Source organism: Oxyura jamaicensis, chromosome 4 (assembly GCF_011077185.1).
Source record: "Oxyura jamaicensis isolate SHBP4307 breed ruddy duck chromosome 4, BPBGC_Ojam_1.0, whole genome shotgun sequence".
Classification (NCBI taxonomy): Eukaryota; Metazoa; Chordata; class Aves; order Anseriformes; family Anatidae; genus Oxyura; species Oxyura jamaicensis.
In genome coordinates this window covers 67333678-67347810 of record NC_048896.1, presented here as the reverse complement: position 1 = coordinate 67347810, position 14133 = coordinate 67333678, and the positions used below count along the sequence as shown (strand labels likewise).

Here is a 14133-nt window from a genome sequence, read left to right as displayed (position 1 = left end):
TTCATTTGCATCCCTTTACCATACCAGCTTGAAACCAAGAGGTTTTTTGCTAAAATCTTTTGGTTCCGTGCAACGCTAATAGCTTTTTGCATACTTCTTGTGCAACAATAATGCTCTTTCCTTTTTGTTGTTCAGACTACAGTATCTAATGGAAAAGATGTATCAGAAAATATTCCATTATATTTTCCCAGGGTATTTATAGGGATATATAGTACTGTCTGTTTGATGATGATATCAGATTATATTGCATGATTTGCTATTCCTGTGCACAGACTAGCAGCTTTTTTTAAAGGTCACACATTTTTCAGATTACTTTTTCTTGAATATTCCATGAAGAATACATATTTCACATTTTCTTCTTTCTTTTGCTCATATCAAATTATTTTTTTAAAGGTGTGTCCTGATAACACAAATTGCTGATCTAAGTGGATGTCTTATCTCAGTGTCATGACCCTTCTTCGCCATTTTTTTGGTAGTCAGCACTTTAAACTGTTGATATCCCAGAGAGCAAATAAAACAGCAACACAGTTTGTTGCTGTTTCCTTTCTCTTCCTCACTCTCTGTTATTTATGAAGTACTTTCAGGAATACACCCCGGTACCTCCACTCCTATTGCCTACTGTACTGCTTATTGGGTGTCCAGCCTGATGATTTTCTGCCCAAATATACTAGTAGCCTGACAACCCTACATCACCAGCAGAGCCTGGAAAATGAAACTGTCACTACTCTAAGGGTCCTCTAACATCTAAGCCTTGTTTTGATAAAAACTGTGATGGTTCATAACCATCTGCCAACTAGAATAAAAACATGCCGCCCCTTATCAGCACAGTTAAAGAGGCTAAAGGGTTCATGTTCACTCCTTATTTCTAGGAACGTGACAGAGTCTCAAGAAATATAATTAGCAGTTGTCTATCCCCCAAACATTCAAGGTTAAATATATATATTTATCAAGGTCTTTTTGTATCCTGATTAAACCTACATATTTCCATATGTAGGTCACATACAAAAGGTATAAAGGACACATCAGTTTATGCTTTCCTATGTGAACTGACAAGTGGGAAACAATTTTACAGAAGATGGTGGTAGTAGTAGCTGACTTCTGTGGACACAGGCCAGAGGTACTTGGAATCTGTTGATATAAAGGCCATCCTGAATGCAACTATAAATTTAAAAAGCTCACTTCAAAGCAGTCATATAAACATCTCAAGCAGGTGGAATGGAAGCACATGCCAGGGTAAACAAGTGTCCAGCTGACCAGGCAACATGCAGGTTAAACAACAGCTCACTTGGCCCCACCAGCTTCCCTTTTATAGATTTGTGCAACATTCATGCCTTTTTATTCAGACTTTCTTTCCACTCGGTGCACCTTTCACTGGAGTTTCAGGAAGGTCCCAAGCAGCAGGACCTAAGTTTCTAACTCTAACACGCCTCTGAGCCAAGAATCAGACAACCTGCCCCGATTGGTTTGTCATGGAAGAGGTTAATGCCCAGCACTTTCACAACACTGGCATGTTGGTGACTAACTTCTGAGCACTGAAGTAAATCAGTGGTGTTCCCATCTCCTCTGACACCCGTCCACAGTGTTACTGGAAGAGCAGAAAAGCTGAGGTCTTCTCTCCAAGAAACTCACTGTCCCTTACCAACTGTGGGACCAGGAGCAGAAAACATCCAGCCACTAACATGCTGCACAGAACAAGTTTTTTACAAGTTTCACTAATTCAAAGCATGTTTCTGCCCCTGTTTCTCTTTACAGGCCATGGTTACTCCTTGCCTAATTACCTGCTGTAATCAGCTTTGGGATCAGTGCACCATCACAAGCATCTGTGACGTATTTAGTCGCTCTTATTCCTCCAAAACATAAAGTGCAGGAGAATGATGTAAAAGTTCAGTTTACATTAGTGAGCCCTAACGTCTGTCTCTTGGTCATCTCATCCTCAATCTTATCGTGGCTCACTTTTCTCCTCCCTCCTTCCCTCCCGTGGGACAAACTGCCTTCACTGTAAGTATACAAACAAACCTCCCGCATGTCACACCCACTGTGCAGTCCTGCTGCCTTTTTCTCAGGCCTCTAAATGCCATGATAATAAAAGTAACAGCCCCAGCAGGGTGAATGAGAAGCATTCAAGCTAGCAGACAGACAACAGAAGAGGAGGAAAATCAAAAGAGTTAAATTATCTTCTCCTCCAGCCCTCAGTTATGGTTTGCCTCAGGTTTTTGAGTCCTAGCAAGTCAAAATAAAAATGCAAACTGTGACCATATAGTTGGTGCTTAATTTACATCTCAGAAGCCCAGCTCTGGCATACCTGACACTCACTTGGAGCTCGTGGCGCTGAAGCCCTTGCCAGAGGAAATACCAGCAACGGCTCAGCATGCAGCCCAGATATCCCGACTGACACACGCCTTGGCTACAAAACGCCTGAACACAGCGCACTGAAACACATCACAGTACAGACTCTGACCTAGCAGCAAAATAAAACACTTCAGCACGCTTCAGGGCTGAGGAGTTTGTACCACAAGAGGAGACCAAAATTGTCTGCTCCTTTTCTTTTAGCTGATGTTTATCTCATCTCGTTAGGGCAGCCCTCACATCCCACTGTAGGCATAGCACCCAAGTAACGTGACACAGAAGCAAAATGCTGGAGAAATGCTCAGAGGCGACACTGACACATTATGCAAATGATACTAATTACCATTATTGATTCTTCTCCCTTGCAAGCCTTAAGCATGCTTATTTAATACGCCCCTCTCACCTGCCAGCCGTCTGTCTCGTGTGTTTTTCCAGATAACATCCAAGGCTCTGGCAGTGGAGTCCCTGATGTGATCACTGAATGATCTTCTCAGAGGGGCTTTCACTGGCTGATTCATAATGCAGATCGATCACACATCCAGAGGCAAATGGCTGCAGCTTGGCCCCAGGAAAAAGGGCATCCTTTGCCCGGGGATCTGTCTGAATATCTCTCCACCAGGCAGGCAGGTTGTTACTTCATATAATTTGTCGTCAGCCCCGTGGAGCTTTTCCTTGAAGAGTCAGGCATTGCAGTTCTCACTGCGGATGCAGGAAAGCTCAGACTGCAGCCAGCCTACTGGAAAGCTGCCAAAATCTTACATCTGGAACAGTTTACAAATGAGCTAACGATACAGTCATTTAGATTTCAGGCTTTATTTGTGGATATCTATAGGATTCTAGCTTCCTGTTTAATCAAATAACTTACTGGGCACATACTTGCATGCTCATTTATTATGATAATATTCCCCTGCTTAACTGATATTTCAGGTAATCTTTCATGTTTTGACAAGAAAAAGGTAAGAAATAGAAAAAGAGCCACAGTCATTTTAAATATCTGTAGTTCAAGTATTTTTTTTTATTTTTTATTTTTTCCCATATTTCCTGCATATCACCCTATCTGTGGCACAGAATTGGGTCTGATTCTGAGTTCCTTGTATGCACTACTTTATGCCGATACAGTAACAAAGTGATAGAAATACAAAACTGGGAGGAAAAGAGGAAAGGAGAAAAAGAAAGGGGGAACTGGGTATCCACATCTCTGTTAAAGTTAAGATCCCATGTGTAAAAATTTCATTAGGTGACTCAGATGGATAGTCACAGTAAAAGAAGCCATTTGCCCTTGCTTATTTTGACCTTTTTAATTGACTACTGTGTCCTGTGACTTCCCTGAGAGAGGAAGAAAGGAATAAAGGGGTAGATGAAACTTTTCTTTCCCTTTTTAGTATGTATGAGATGCCTGTCCTAATATTTGAAGAGGTGAGATGATCCCACCCTAAAAACTTAATCCCATTTGACAGTAGGAAGGCAAGGACTACTAAAGAATAAAGTTGTCCTCATGTTAATTCAAGGTGGAGGATTTTTTTTTTTTTTTTTTTTTTTTAAGCAGCAAGTGCAGTTTCAAGTCAGATACCATTACTTTCTTGTTAAGGATTATGTTATCATTAAATTGATTGATTAAGTTTCCACAAGGTTGGCACACAGAGATCAAAGTTCAGAATAGGAAGTTCAAGCCTATTTCCACTCCCTTTCAATTCAGTCTTAAGAAAAAACACTTTTTTTCTTTTAATTCTATACTAGATAATTTATTTTACATTTTCTTATTTGTTGCAACTTTTCCAATGCCTTCTAAGTTCCCTTTATTTTCCCTAGTCCTAATTTCCTCTAAGACTAATCATGATCTCATTCCAACAATACAAAGAAATTTACAGGATTTGCAAAAGTGTAACTGAGGGAAGAATTGGCTCACCATCTACTTAATGCAGATCATAATTTATTCCCACCTAGGCCTTTGTCTTTTATCTTTACAAAGCATCTGCAAACACTAATGTCCTGTGTACATCTTTGAAGAAAACCAACAGCAGCAAGGGATCTCTAAAGTTTGCAATTGCTTTCCCCATTATACCCCTCCTACTTTTGGAGGCCAGACGGAGAAAGCAGCAGCCAACTCTCTAGAGAAATTCAACATGATTACACACTCCTTAAATACTTATTTATTTATTTTTTCTTTCTATTCTGGCAAAACTTCCTTGCAGATTGAGTGACAATGAGTACATCGGCAAATGCAAACATTATGACCACAGTGTAATCTGTCTACCTGGAAACTTAGAAAACACATACCTCCCTGTTCAGGTGACATCCATCATTGCTTCTGTTAGTAACTAGCTCAGAAGACCACTGGTTCATTTTTAAATGAGGTTACAGCAAGCTGGAGGAGAAGGAGCACTATCTACATCTTGCACTCAATATGTGTACCTCTGTATTTCAGCTGAACACCACTGCCAGAGGACAACAGAAGGCGATGAGAGAGAAGGCAGTCTCAGCAGGTTTTTAGCTACCAGTGGCTATGTCTATATAACCAGCAATGTGTCCTACAAAGAGTGTATTACATAGTGAAAGGATGTTACTACAGTTTTGACACATTTTGGGTGGGTTACTTTGAACTAGGCCTACCTGGGTGTCATGGACTGAGTGGATCCTCACTAGGAGGTCACTGGTGCATTACCAGGGTGTTTCTTCTGACCTAACTGAAAATCTGAATTCCCATGCTCCAAGACTTCTTAGAGATATGAACCAAAGCTTGGTATTGGGAAGATTCTTGTCAAAGACAAGCCTGGTCCAGGCTATGATGCCAATAAAAACACATCCACCGGTATTCATTTTAGCAGCTAAACCAACAGAAGAGGAATGGATATTGCTGATCAGGGTTTAATTCTTTAAGTGCTTTTGTGGGTTCTGTTAGGCATGTAGGCATGTCATAGCTCAAAATATTTAAAACTGCAACCAGTTCAATTAAAAGGACAGAAAAATGTCAGAATGACCCCACAAAGGGCAAAGGAGGAGTAAAGATAAACTGTAACAAATCGGAGGAAGATGGTTAAGGGAGTCTGATCGTCTGATGTTACTTGACATGTAAATGGATAATCTAAGCAAGATCATGTAAAGAATTTAATTCCATGTCAGAAAATTCTTAATGAGCCACGTACAGGAAAAGAATTAGGTGTAGACAGGCTAGAAATGTGGATAGGAAATAAGTGTATTCATTTTAGAAAAGGGTAGACTGAGGGATGTAGCAGGGAAAATAGCTAAAAGAAAAATTATACAACCAAAGAAGGAAATTTGAGATGCATGACATTCACTATGGCCATAAAATGAGCTAAGAGTTTGCTGTGCAATGTGAAAGCATAAAGTGACTTTTAAATCCTGTTAGAAGGAAGCATCTAAGCAGAGCTGTGTCTCAGCCTCTATCTTTACTTTATTTAAGGAACATTCCTAGAGGAACAAGGCACTCGGTTCTGGGCTAGACCTCTCGATACCCAAAAAAGACACTGAGCCACATCCACAAAACCAAGTGTGCTGGGAAACCAGCAGTTGGTGGCAGCAGGGCCACGATGGTGGGGGCTCTTAGCTCTGTGCTGGGAAACACCCATACATGTAGAGGAAAGCTGATGAGCTGCCACTGCTACTGTGCTGGTATCTGATGGCTCCTTTCCACTCCTACTGAGAGCCCTATGCTGCATCTCAAGCAAGCCCCTCCACACCACATTTCCAAACGTGACTCTCTCTTTGGAGAAACACTACTGGGACTGCACAAAGCCAGGCCCTGCCCAAACGATAGATGTCCGTGTAGAAATATTCTCCTTTTCAGCTCAGATATATTCCCTCTCCCCTCACAAATGTAGCTGTTTGGGGGGAGGTATCTGCCTGAATCATATGCCTGCAGTGAACTTCAGGTGGTTTGGGTGGGAAAGCTTACTCTGTTACTCCAGCAAACTCATGCGCACAGTCTGAACTGAGAGAGGATGCCGCTGGTTCCAAGTACATGCATAAAGACCTCAGCTGGTGAATCTCTGGTGTAAGTCAACGTGAACGTTTTAGATTAATTTATGGGGAAAGCTGTTAAATGAAGCAGTTAAACTCGATCACTGCGAATGTCATGAAATAAAAAAGGTTTTAATGGTGAGATTTACAGAGTGGCAAAGAGAAAGTTTTTAAAGGAAATGGCAAAACATTTGGCTGTTGTATTCAAAAACGTACTGGAGAATATCTGGAAAACAAATATCCTCCTTTAGCTAGGAAATGGCCTATGTGCACCCTGCTGTATGTTACATTCACAATTCAATTATCTGTACACAGGTAATACAGCAAAATGCATTAAAAAAAAAAAAAAAAAAAAAAAAAAAAAAAAGCAAGGTCTGAACCTCCCAGCCAACATCTAGATAAAATATAATGCAGCTCTATGTCTTTGATTCACTGTGTTTGGAAACTTAAGGAAGACCAGCAGCAGGCACTGCTGCTGACAGGAGAGGAATGCAGTAGCCAGCGTTTGGAAGAAAGGCTACAGCACGCCCTGAGGAAAGAGGCTGTGGCACACACGTGCAGAGCAGCATGCATGCCTGGGAACAGCTTCTGTGGAATTCCAGAGGCAAATATTTATATGGGCCAGCTCCCTACCTGTCTGCCCAGCCCTCCAGCCAGGAATGGTTCCATGACTGCTTCTCCCAGGCTGCCATCTCTGCTCTCACCCTGCCAGCCTGCCTCTGGGCTGTAGTCACTTGATTTTTTCCACTTTTCAGGTTTTTTTTTTTGGAAATGCCTTTTTAATAAAGGCAACGTTGTACTTCTCTAGTCTTCCTCTCGAGGCTGGATATACTTGTAAAGTGCTGCTCGTCATTCTTAAACACAGTTTGTAAACCATCTGAGGGCAGAAGGTAATGCCTTCTAACTTTACCACTCCTCAACAGTTCAAGCTGGAGGATCTCAGCTTGCTGAACAATATGTTTTTTCTGCTCCTTCACTGGTTCTGTCCTTACTTCACTCTGCAAAGATAATACTAAACATCCTTTTTTTTTTTTTTTTTCTCCTCAGGGCAAAGAGCAGACACACAAATGCATCAGGTACTGGGATGGTTAGGAATGGTGATCTCATTTTTGAGTTCTGGCAACGTCCAGCTTCTAGGAAGTAAAGAGTTATGCAAGCCTCGTTCTCTTCAGGCTTGCTCAAAATGCATCAACTTCTCTTCTGAGTGTTTACAAATGGGCAAATTCTTATGTTTATCTCTGGTTCATCTATGTGATTCTGGCCTCTTGAGTCTGGAAGGATGTATGCATCCAAAATATGCACAACCAGTCAGAAACACATGATTTTTTAAAATGTGCTGTCAGTTCAAGCTTTTCTGTAACTTCAGTGTGGGCTGCAACCATTGATATAGCAAATTCAGACCATCTTCCTTGGGTGGTCTGTGCAGCTTCCCTGATCTGATGCATGAAACCACCTTTCACCATGTTACAGAACCAGAAAGATAATGCCATAACTCTCCAAAAGTATCACAAAACAAAAGAATAATTCAGAATCCAAATTTTAGGTCTAATAAAAAACTTCTGCTGGGCACATAGCATGTGTCATTGTTTCACCTCTCAGCAGATGTCTCCAAATGCTATCTAGGAGACCAGAGGAGCCCTTTGAATTTGGGCTTTTACATATGTTGCTTTCCGAAAGAAAATCTGGCACCGCAACATATGCAGTATCTGAGAGATCTGATATGTATCAGATCTTCAGACAAGCAGCAGCTACCAATCAGAGCAGACTGTAAAGATTTAGAGAAATTCCTATGGAAAGACATGCAAATAAAATGTACTTTGTTGAAACAGAAAAGTTTCTTTGAATAGAAGCTTGACAAACCTCACCAAAAGGCTCTGTATGACAAAGCCACATCTTTGTTCAATTCGATTCGGTTTTAGAAAATATCTCCATTCTTCAGTCAGATAAGGCAAAAATAGCTACAAACTTCATTTAACTTATAGGTGCCTTTTTATAAGAGTGGAAGAGCTTGGCAGCTTATCTGTCCCATGGAATGCTTGCTGATGCTCAGCCTTCCCCACACCTTTTTAGGGAGCAGTCCTGGGAGCAGGCTGCAGGTGGAAGGACTTGATCCAGCAGTGGCAACAACTCTTGTCATCATCATTTCCTCCCTCCTAGTATGGGCAGGAGTGGGGTGGGTATGCAATATTGTGGTATTTCCAAACAAACTTTTTAATGAAAAAAAAAAAAAAAACATGCAAAGTTTTGCACTTTTTTCTTTTACTTTTTTTTTTTTTTTTTAAATCCAAATTGAGAATAAAAATGCCAAAAGGACTTTATTTTCTCATTTCTTGCAGTAGGAGTGAAAATTAGCATGTTATGGAAGCCCAGGCCTTGAGATCTGGGAGGAAGGATAGAAGTGTAGGGATCGTAGTGACAAGCACTGTTCTATCCTCCCACGTTTCAACCTCCTACGTATATGGCACTGAAGGAGAACATTAGGATTCCTTCCTGCAACAAGAGTCACTGCATGATATAGATAAAAGAAAGGAAAAATTAAGTTTATTTGTTAAAGGAAGAAAGTGTAGAAAAGGTCACCCTGCATACTGGATTTTTCTGCTGATTTGAGCATGCTGTTTTTTTCAGCTTCTTCATTTCTTTTTATCCTTTCTAAGCTCCATGCTCCCTTACAAGTTATTTCTTGCTGCTGTTTTTCTCTTCTGCCTTCAAAATCCTGCTCCATCATGCTATGTACATTTTCCTCCCCATCCCTGCCCTGACTATGTCCTTCTCCACCATCTGACCTGGTTCCTATTGCTGGCTGCTCTGCTCCACATTGCTCCCTTCACTCATCCCCTGGACGTGACAGGCTGGAGCTGCTCTTGTCCTGAGCTACACTGGAGCTGCACCTGAGACAATAAAAGTTTGAGTGGTGGTTGTTGCAAAGGTGCGGACAATGGGAGTGCACAACCCAGCCCCATATTGCTGAATGTCACACAAAAAACTTCACTCTCAGAAAAGTGTCCTGTGCTGCATGTCATCACCCTATAGTTAACCTCCAAACAGCCTCAGAGCTAAGAGGATGCAATCTGGAGAAGAGATAATAAACCATGCTGATAGAAAAGATTTCCTGAGCTGCCTCCACGGATGGTAGCATGTTGCTTTCATGGACTTTTCAGTGCCTAAACAATTAAATTTATTTTGGTGAAGCATTGAGAAGATCTTGTTGATATATCTACATTTGTTGCGTTTTGCTGTCTGATAAATACATGCTGGTGGGTTTATGTAAACCCAGTAGAGTAGCATAGGCCTTTTATTACAGTTTTATGAGTTTCAAATTAAACATGATCCCAAATAAACAGTATTAACAAAACTCATGGTGTGATTATGGCCCTGCTTTACAAACAGTCCCACAGCTTAATTAGAGAATTTTGTGCTTCAAAGTGTAAGCTTATCTGGCTGTTTCTGGACTGCTGTCTCACTATCACAGTGTGCTCCAAAAATGAAAAATAATCCAATGTAGGAAAATAGAAAACATTTCTAATCACAGCCATAAATGCAAAATAATATGAAACAACTGAATAACTTGCAAGAAGATGTAATTCCAGTTTCTGTAGTACATTGGTCCATATTAACCTGCTTTTTAATGTAACTAAACTATCCTTACGTTATCAGAAAATCCAGCCTTTTCCCTGCTGTCAACTGCTTTTTGAAATACTGCATATTAATGAGGACATTTAGTGAATGCTGGTGCCATAGTTTAAAATTTAGATCGGAAAGGAAGTGTTAAAGCTTCATTCTGTTTAGCCATATGTGAGGCACCTGCCTAGTGAAGTTTATGGAAGCACACCCTATAGGGGTGTCCAAACATCTCCATTTACCTAACTTGAGGTGCTGACACTGAACAGTTGACAGTGATAGGCTGTGAACTAAGACAAATTTTCAGCTTTAGCCATCTGCTATGCTTTACCAAAGCAAAATAGTATCAAGTAGTACTGCTTCTTCCTCCATCACAGTGACTTCTCATGCAAAGGGGCCATACCAAAGTATCTTTTTGTCAGCTACATTACAGCTTGAGGGGTCCTTTCAGTGGGATTAGGGCAGGATGAATACAATTATATAGATCAAGATACATGGTCTAAGTTAGTCCTTTATTTCCAGTGGGAGTGGAAATGTAACTATATACAAAGCTGCAATAATAGCAAATTGCATGTTCCACAAAGGGAAATGGAAAAGGAAAAGGGAAAAAGGAGAAAGGAAGGGAAAAAGAAATAAGAGCCCAGGACTTCTCAAACAGATCCTTGTTGCTACTCCCTGTTATAATCACAATTAGCAGTTTCCTTCTTTGTCTCATGTTCTCTCCTGTTCAAGTCTATCCTGTCATTCTAAGGTGGTGAGTTCCTTGGGTTAAATGTCTTCCTATTTAGGCATCCCTTACACAAAATGGCACAATCTAAAAATATATATAATAGCAATAAAATCTCTGAGATTATCTGCAATAACTAGTACAAACAGTGATGGTAAATAAAGCCATTTTTCTTTAAAATATGGTTGAATGTGTTTAAAATAATGTAACAGTGGCTGGCTGTTGTCTGTGTACATAGCAGTGACAAGACTGGAAGCACAGGGAGTGTTATGTGAGCCAGGCTCATCTCAGCCAGAGGGTGAGCAGGGAGATAATTCAGACTGCAGACGGAGATCAACCTGAACAGAGAGATCAAAGAGCAGCAAGAAACTTTAAACCAAAGAAGAAGTCCCAGTGCTTGAAGGATGAGATGGAAAAAGCTCATTCCCAAGATTTAGTGAGGTTTAGGGCACTCATGTAAGTCTGCTTGATTAGTACTGCTCTGTGTAATGTGTGTTTTATTAAGTGATGTAAAGAGGCTGAGCTGTCCTCCTCCCTTCTCATCCCTGCTGCTGCCATTGTGGCAGTCTCTGAAATGCAGTCTCTGCATAATATTTGCCACGTGAAGACAAGCAGGATGTAACCCTGCCTGAACATTTGTGGCTTCAATGACAGAGAAATTGGGAGAAAATCAGAGATCTTTATGAGAAGTGATGCCATTTGCATAAGGAAGTAGGATCCAAACTGAATCAAAGCTTTACAATATATGGACTCTCAGTAGGCTTTGAGATTTCACTAATTAAAGCACTGCTGAGCAGTTTGTGAATGGTAATTTTTTCTTGCTCCATATTTTAGTGCAAATATTTATTTGTATAGGTAGATTGTTGATTTGTTTTAGACACGGTCTCACTTCCTCAGACTCCTGATTTCAGATTCTGTTATCTGCCATGCTTTGTTTGTCTTGGAGCTGTCTGTGACATAACATCTCTTCATTGATGTGCTCGTTTTAATTCCAGTGTTTAGAGGAAAAAGAATGAAAGAATACATTAGCTTCCCAACATTGAAAAATTCAGGCCAGCTTTTCTTTAGTGCTTGATTATGTTTTGGTACAGGAATTTGTAGAGAGAGTCTTTTTTCATCTTTCTGAAAGTCCATTTGGCATAGCCCTTGACAAGTCTCTACAAATCTGTTTCAGAGCACTTCAGCAGCATTGGAGTTAGTTGCCAACAGACCACAAGATGTTTTTCTCACCTGGGGTACATGCAGCCTGGGAACTCTCTGCAAGCACAGCCCTGGGCTGCTGCCAGCCCTGCAGCAGGTGATATAAATGAGAGAACCCTGGATTTTTACCAATCCCATTGCTTCATCTCACAGCAGGGTGGATGATGGTCCCTCAACATATGTAATTAGGCATGAGAGAGTTGTGCTGGGCTTTGTATATGCAGCTTTGTGAAGCAGAGGCAGGAAGGGGGAGAAGGCACGTTTATCCTCCATCTACTGTAGTTTTACTTGCATGTCTCCATTTGACAACTAAAATTCTGCTATTACATAAATACTGAAAACTTTTCTTATGTACTGCTCTGGTGGATTGAAAACACTTTAAACAATTGTCCTCTTTGCACTGAAGAGAAGACTACACATTCTTGGGATCTTTTCTACTTCAGATTCTTTTGTCAGGGTATTGGCTACAATTATATTATTATTACTATGTAATAAAGGAGAAAAAAAACATGATACCTTATGAAGAATTGCACACTATTTTGTAGGACAACTTTCTTCTGGGGTTTGTTATTTCAGCTGAAGTCTTGCAGCAACTGCTGACTGCAGATTCTAATGCCTAATCTTTCAGAGATAAAGGATCTAGTGTTTCACTTCACCTTTTGTAAGCTTAATGTATCACAGACACAAGTTAAAGCTTTATGGGGAGTGTCAAACCTAATTATCCAGAAGATTAAAGCAGTCATCAGCTGAAAGATACATTCTGTTATCCATAATAAAGCTTTTGTGAGTAATGAATGTACACGCAATATACCTTAAACAAATACAAAGGAAATCTAAAAGTGAAATTAAGGTTATCATTAGATGCTAATGTTTCATATTTACTCCATGAAGTTAACAATGGTATTAAATGAGGTTTTAATGACACAGTCTGGTTTGCTATTCCAGGAATTGGATTTCTTCATATCTTTTCTTAATTTACTTCATGGGTAATCAGCTAAATTTGCTGCTGCATTCACTTTGTTCCTGCTGGCATCTGGTTTCAGACAAGGCATATCTGCCCTTTGTAACATCACTATGCTCCATGGAAAATCTTCCCTTAGGTCCAAGTTACTGCAGAAGTATTGAGGGCTGCCTCAAGGATAGTGAGCTTGGACTGGTTGGTTTGGAGACCAGAAATGTGATAGGACACAGCAGTACTTTGCCTAACCTCTAGGTCTTGAGATTGGCTACTGGCTGGCAAGTTCCCCTAATTTATTTTAGGAGGACATTTTGTTATTAGATGCTCAGCTAATTGTGCACTCTAGAGGCTGAAGAGCAAGGTAAAAATATGCAGCTTACGCTATGTTTGTAGGACTGACACCCTGACCTTTGTTTTGCTATGACTCTACATCTGACATAATAATGCAAAACAATAATGTCTCTGGACTAATCAAAATTAAGCCTTGAAAAAACAAACAAAACCTGAATATCTAAAATACATCATCAAAACATACATGGAAAAACTGCCTACAAGTCTTTATTGGCTTTATTTTAATGGTATGAATTTTTATTGGCTTTATTTTAATGGTACATTAGAGGCAAGGTAAGTACAAATGTCTTTCTAAGTACTTCATAACAGAAGGGGTGAGGGAAACAATTAAAGAGATAGTGAAATAATGGAGAAAGTATTTCATATTTATTAGTAGATGATGTAGAAATTCCTATGAAAAATACAGTAATTGGACAAAGGGAATAAAATACTCCCCAAGGAAGACAAGAAGGCTAACAAAGAAGAGGAAAAATCTCACATCTCAGATTGATAGATTAAAGTAAAGTTTTAAAGGAATATTTATTACAAGTAAAGTGTTTAATTAAAGATGAAAAGTGTATTTCTCAACTACTTTTCTGGAAAAAGAAACGTGGTAGAAATGTATTTTTTTTTTTTTTTTTTTTTTTTTTTTACTATTCCTGATATTTTAATCATAATACTAACTTTTTTGTTCACCTATATAACAGAAAGAACAACAATTTACATTCTCAGTATGTCCACAAAGAACAGGCAGATACACTCTGTTTGGCACAAATGAATCCTTTCACAAATGCAGCATGCAGCCTTTCCAGTACCACAAAGATGTCAACACGTTCTGAAGGAATTCAGATAACAGCAACATAAATGATTAAGGGTCTGGAGAGTTTGATTTACGAGAAAAGATTAAAACATGTTCTTCTTAGCCAAATGACAGCTAATAATGCAAGGGGAGATTAATGCTAACACCTTACAAGTA

The 14133-nt window shown here is 39.8% G+C and overlaps 1 protein-coding gene across 4 annotated transcripts in view; it reads right to left on the bottom strand.

The window, feature by feature from the left end:
• Positions 1-14133, bottom strand: part of DLC1 (DLC1 Rho GTPase activating protein) — a 286531-nt gene that overhangs the window by 95779 nt on the left and 176619 nt on the right. Inside the window, exon 1 of one of the 4 annotated variants that reach the window (XM_035323412.1) lies at positions 2750-5044. The exons of the other annotated variants lie outside the window; for them this stretch is intronic. Within the exon in view, the coding sequence (XP_035179303.1) occupies positions 2750-2864 (115 nt within the window). The 5' untranslated portion in view covers positions 2865-5044. Of the gene's footprint in view, positions 1-2749; positions 5045-14133 lie in introns of those variants that run through there. 4 annotated transcript variants of the gene reach the window in all.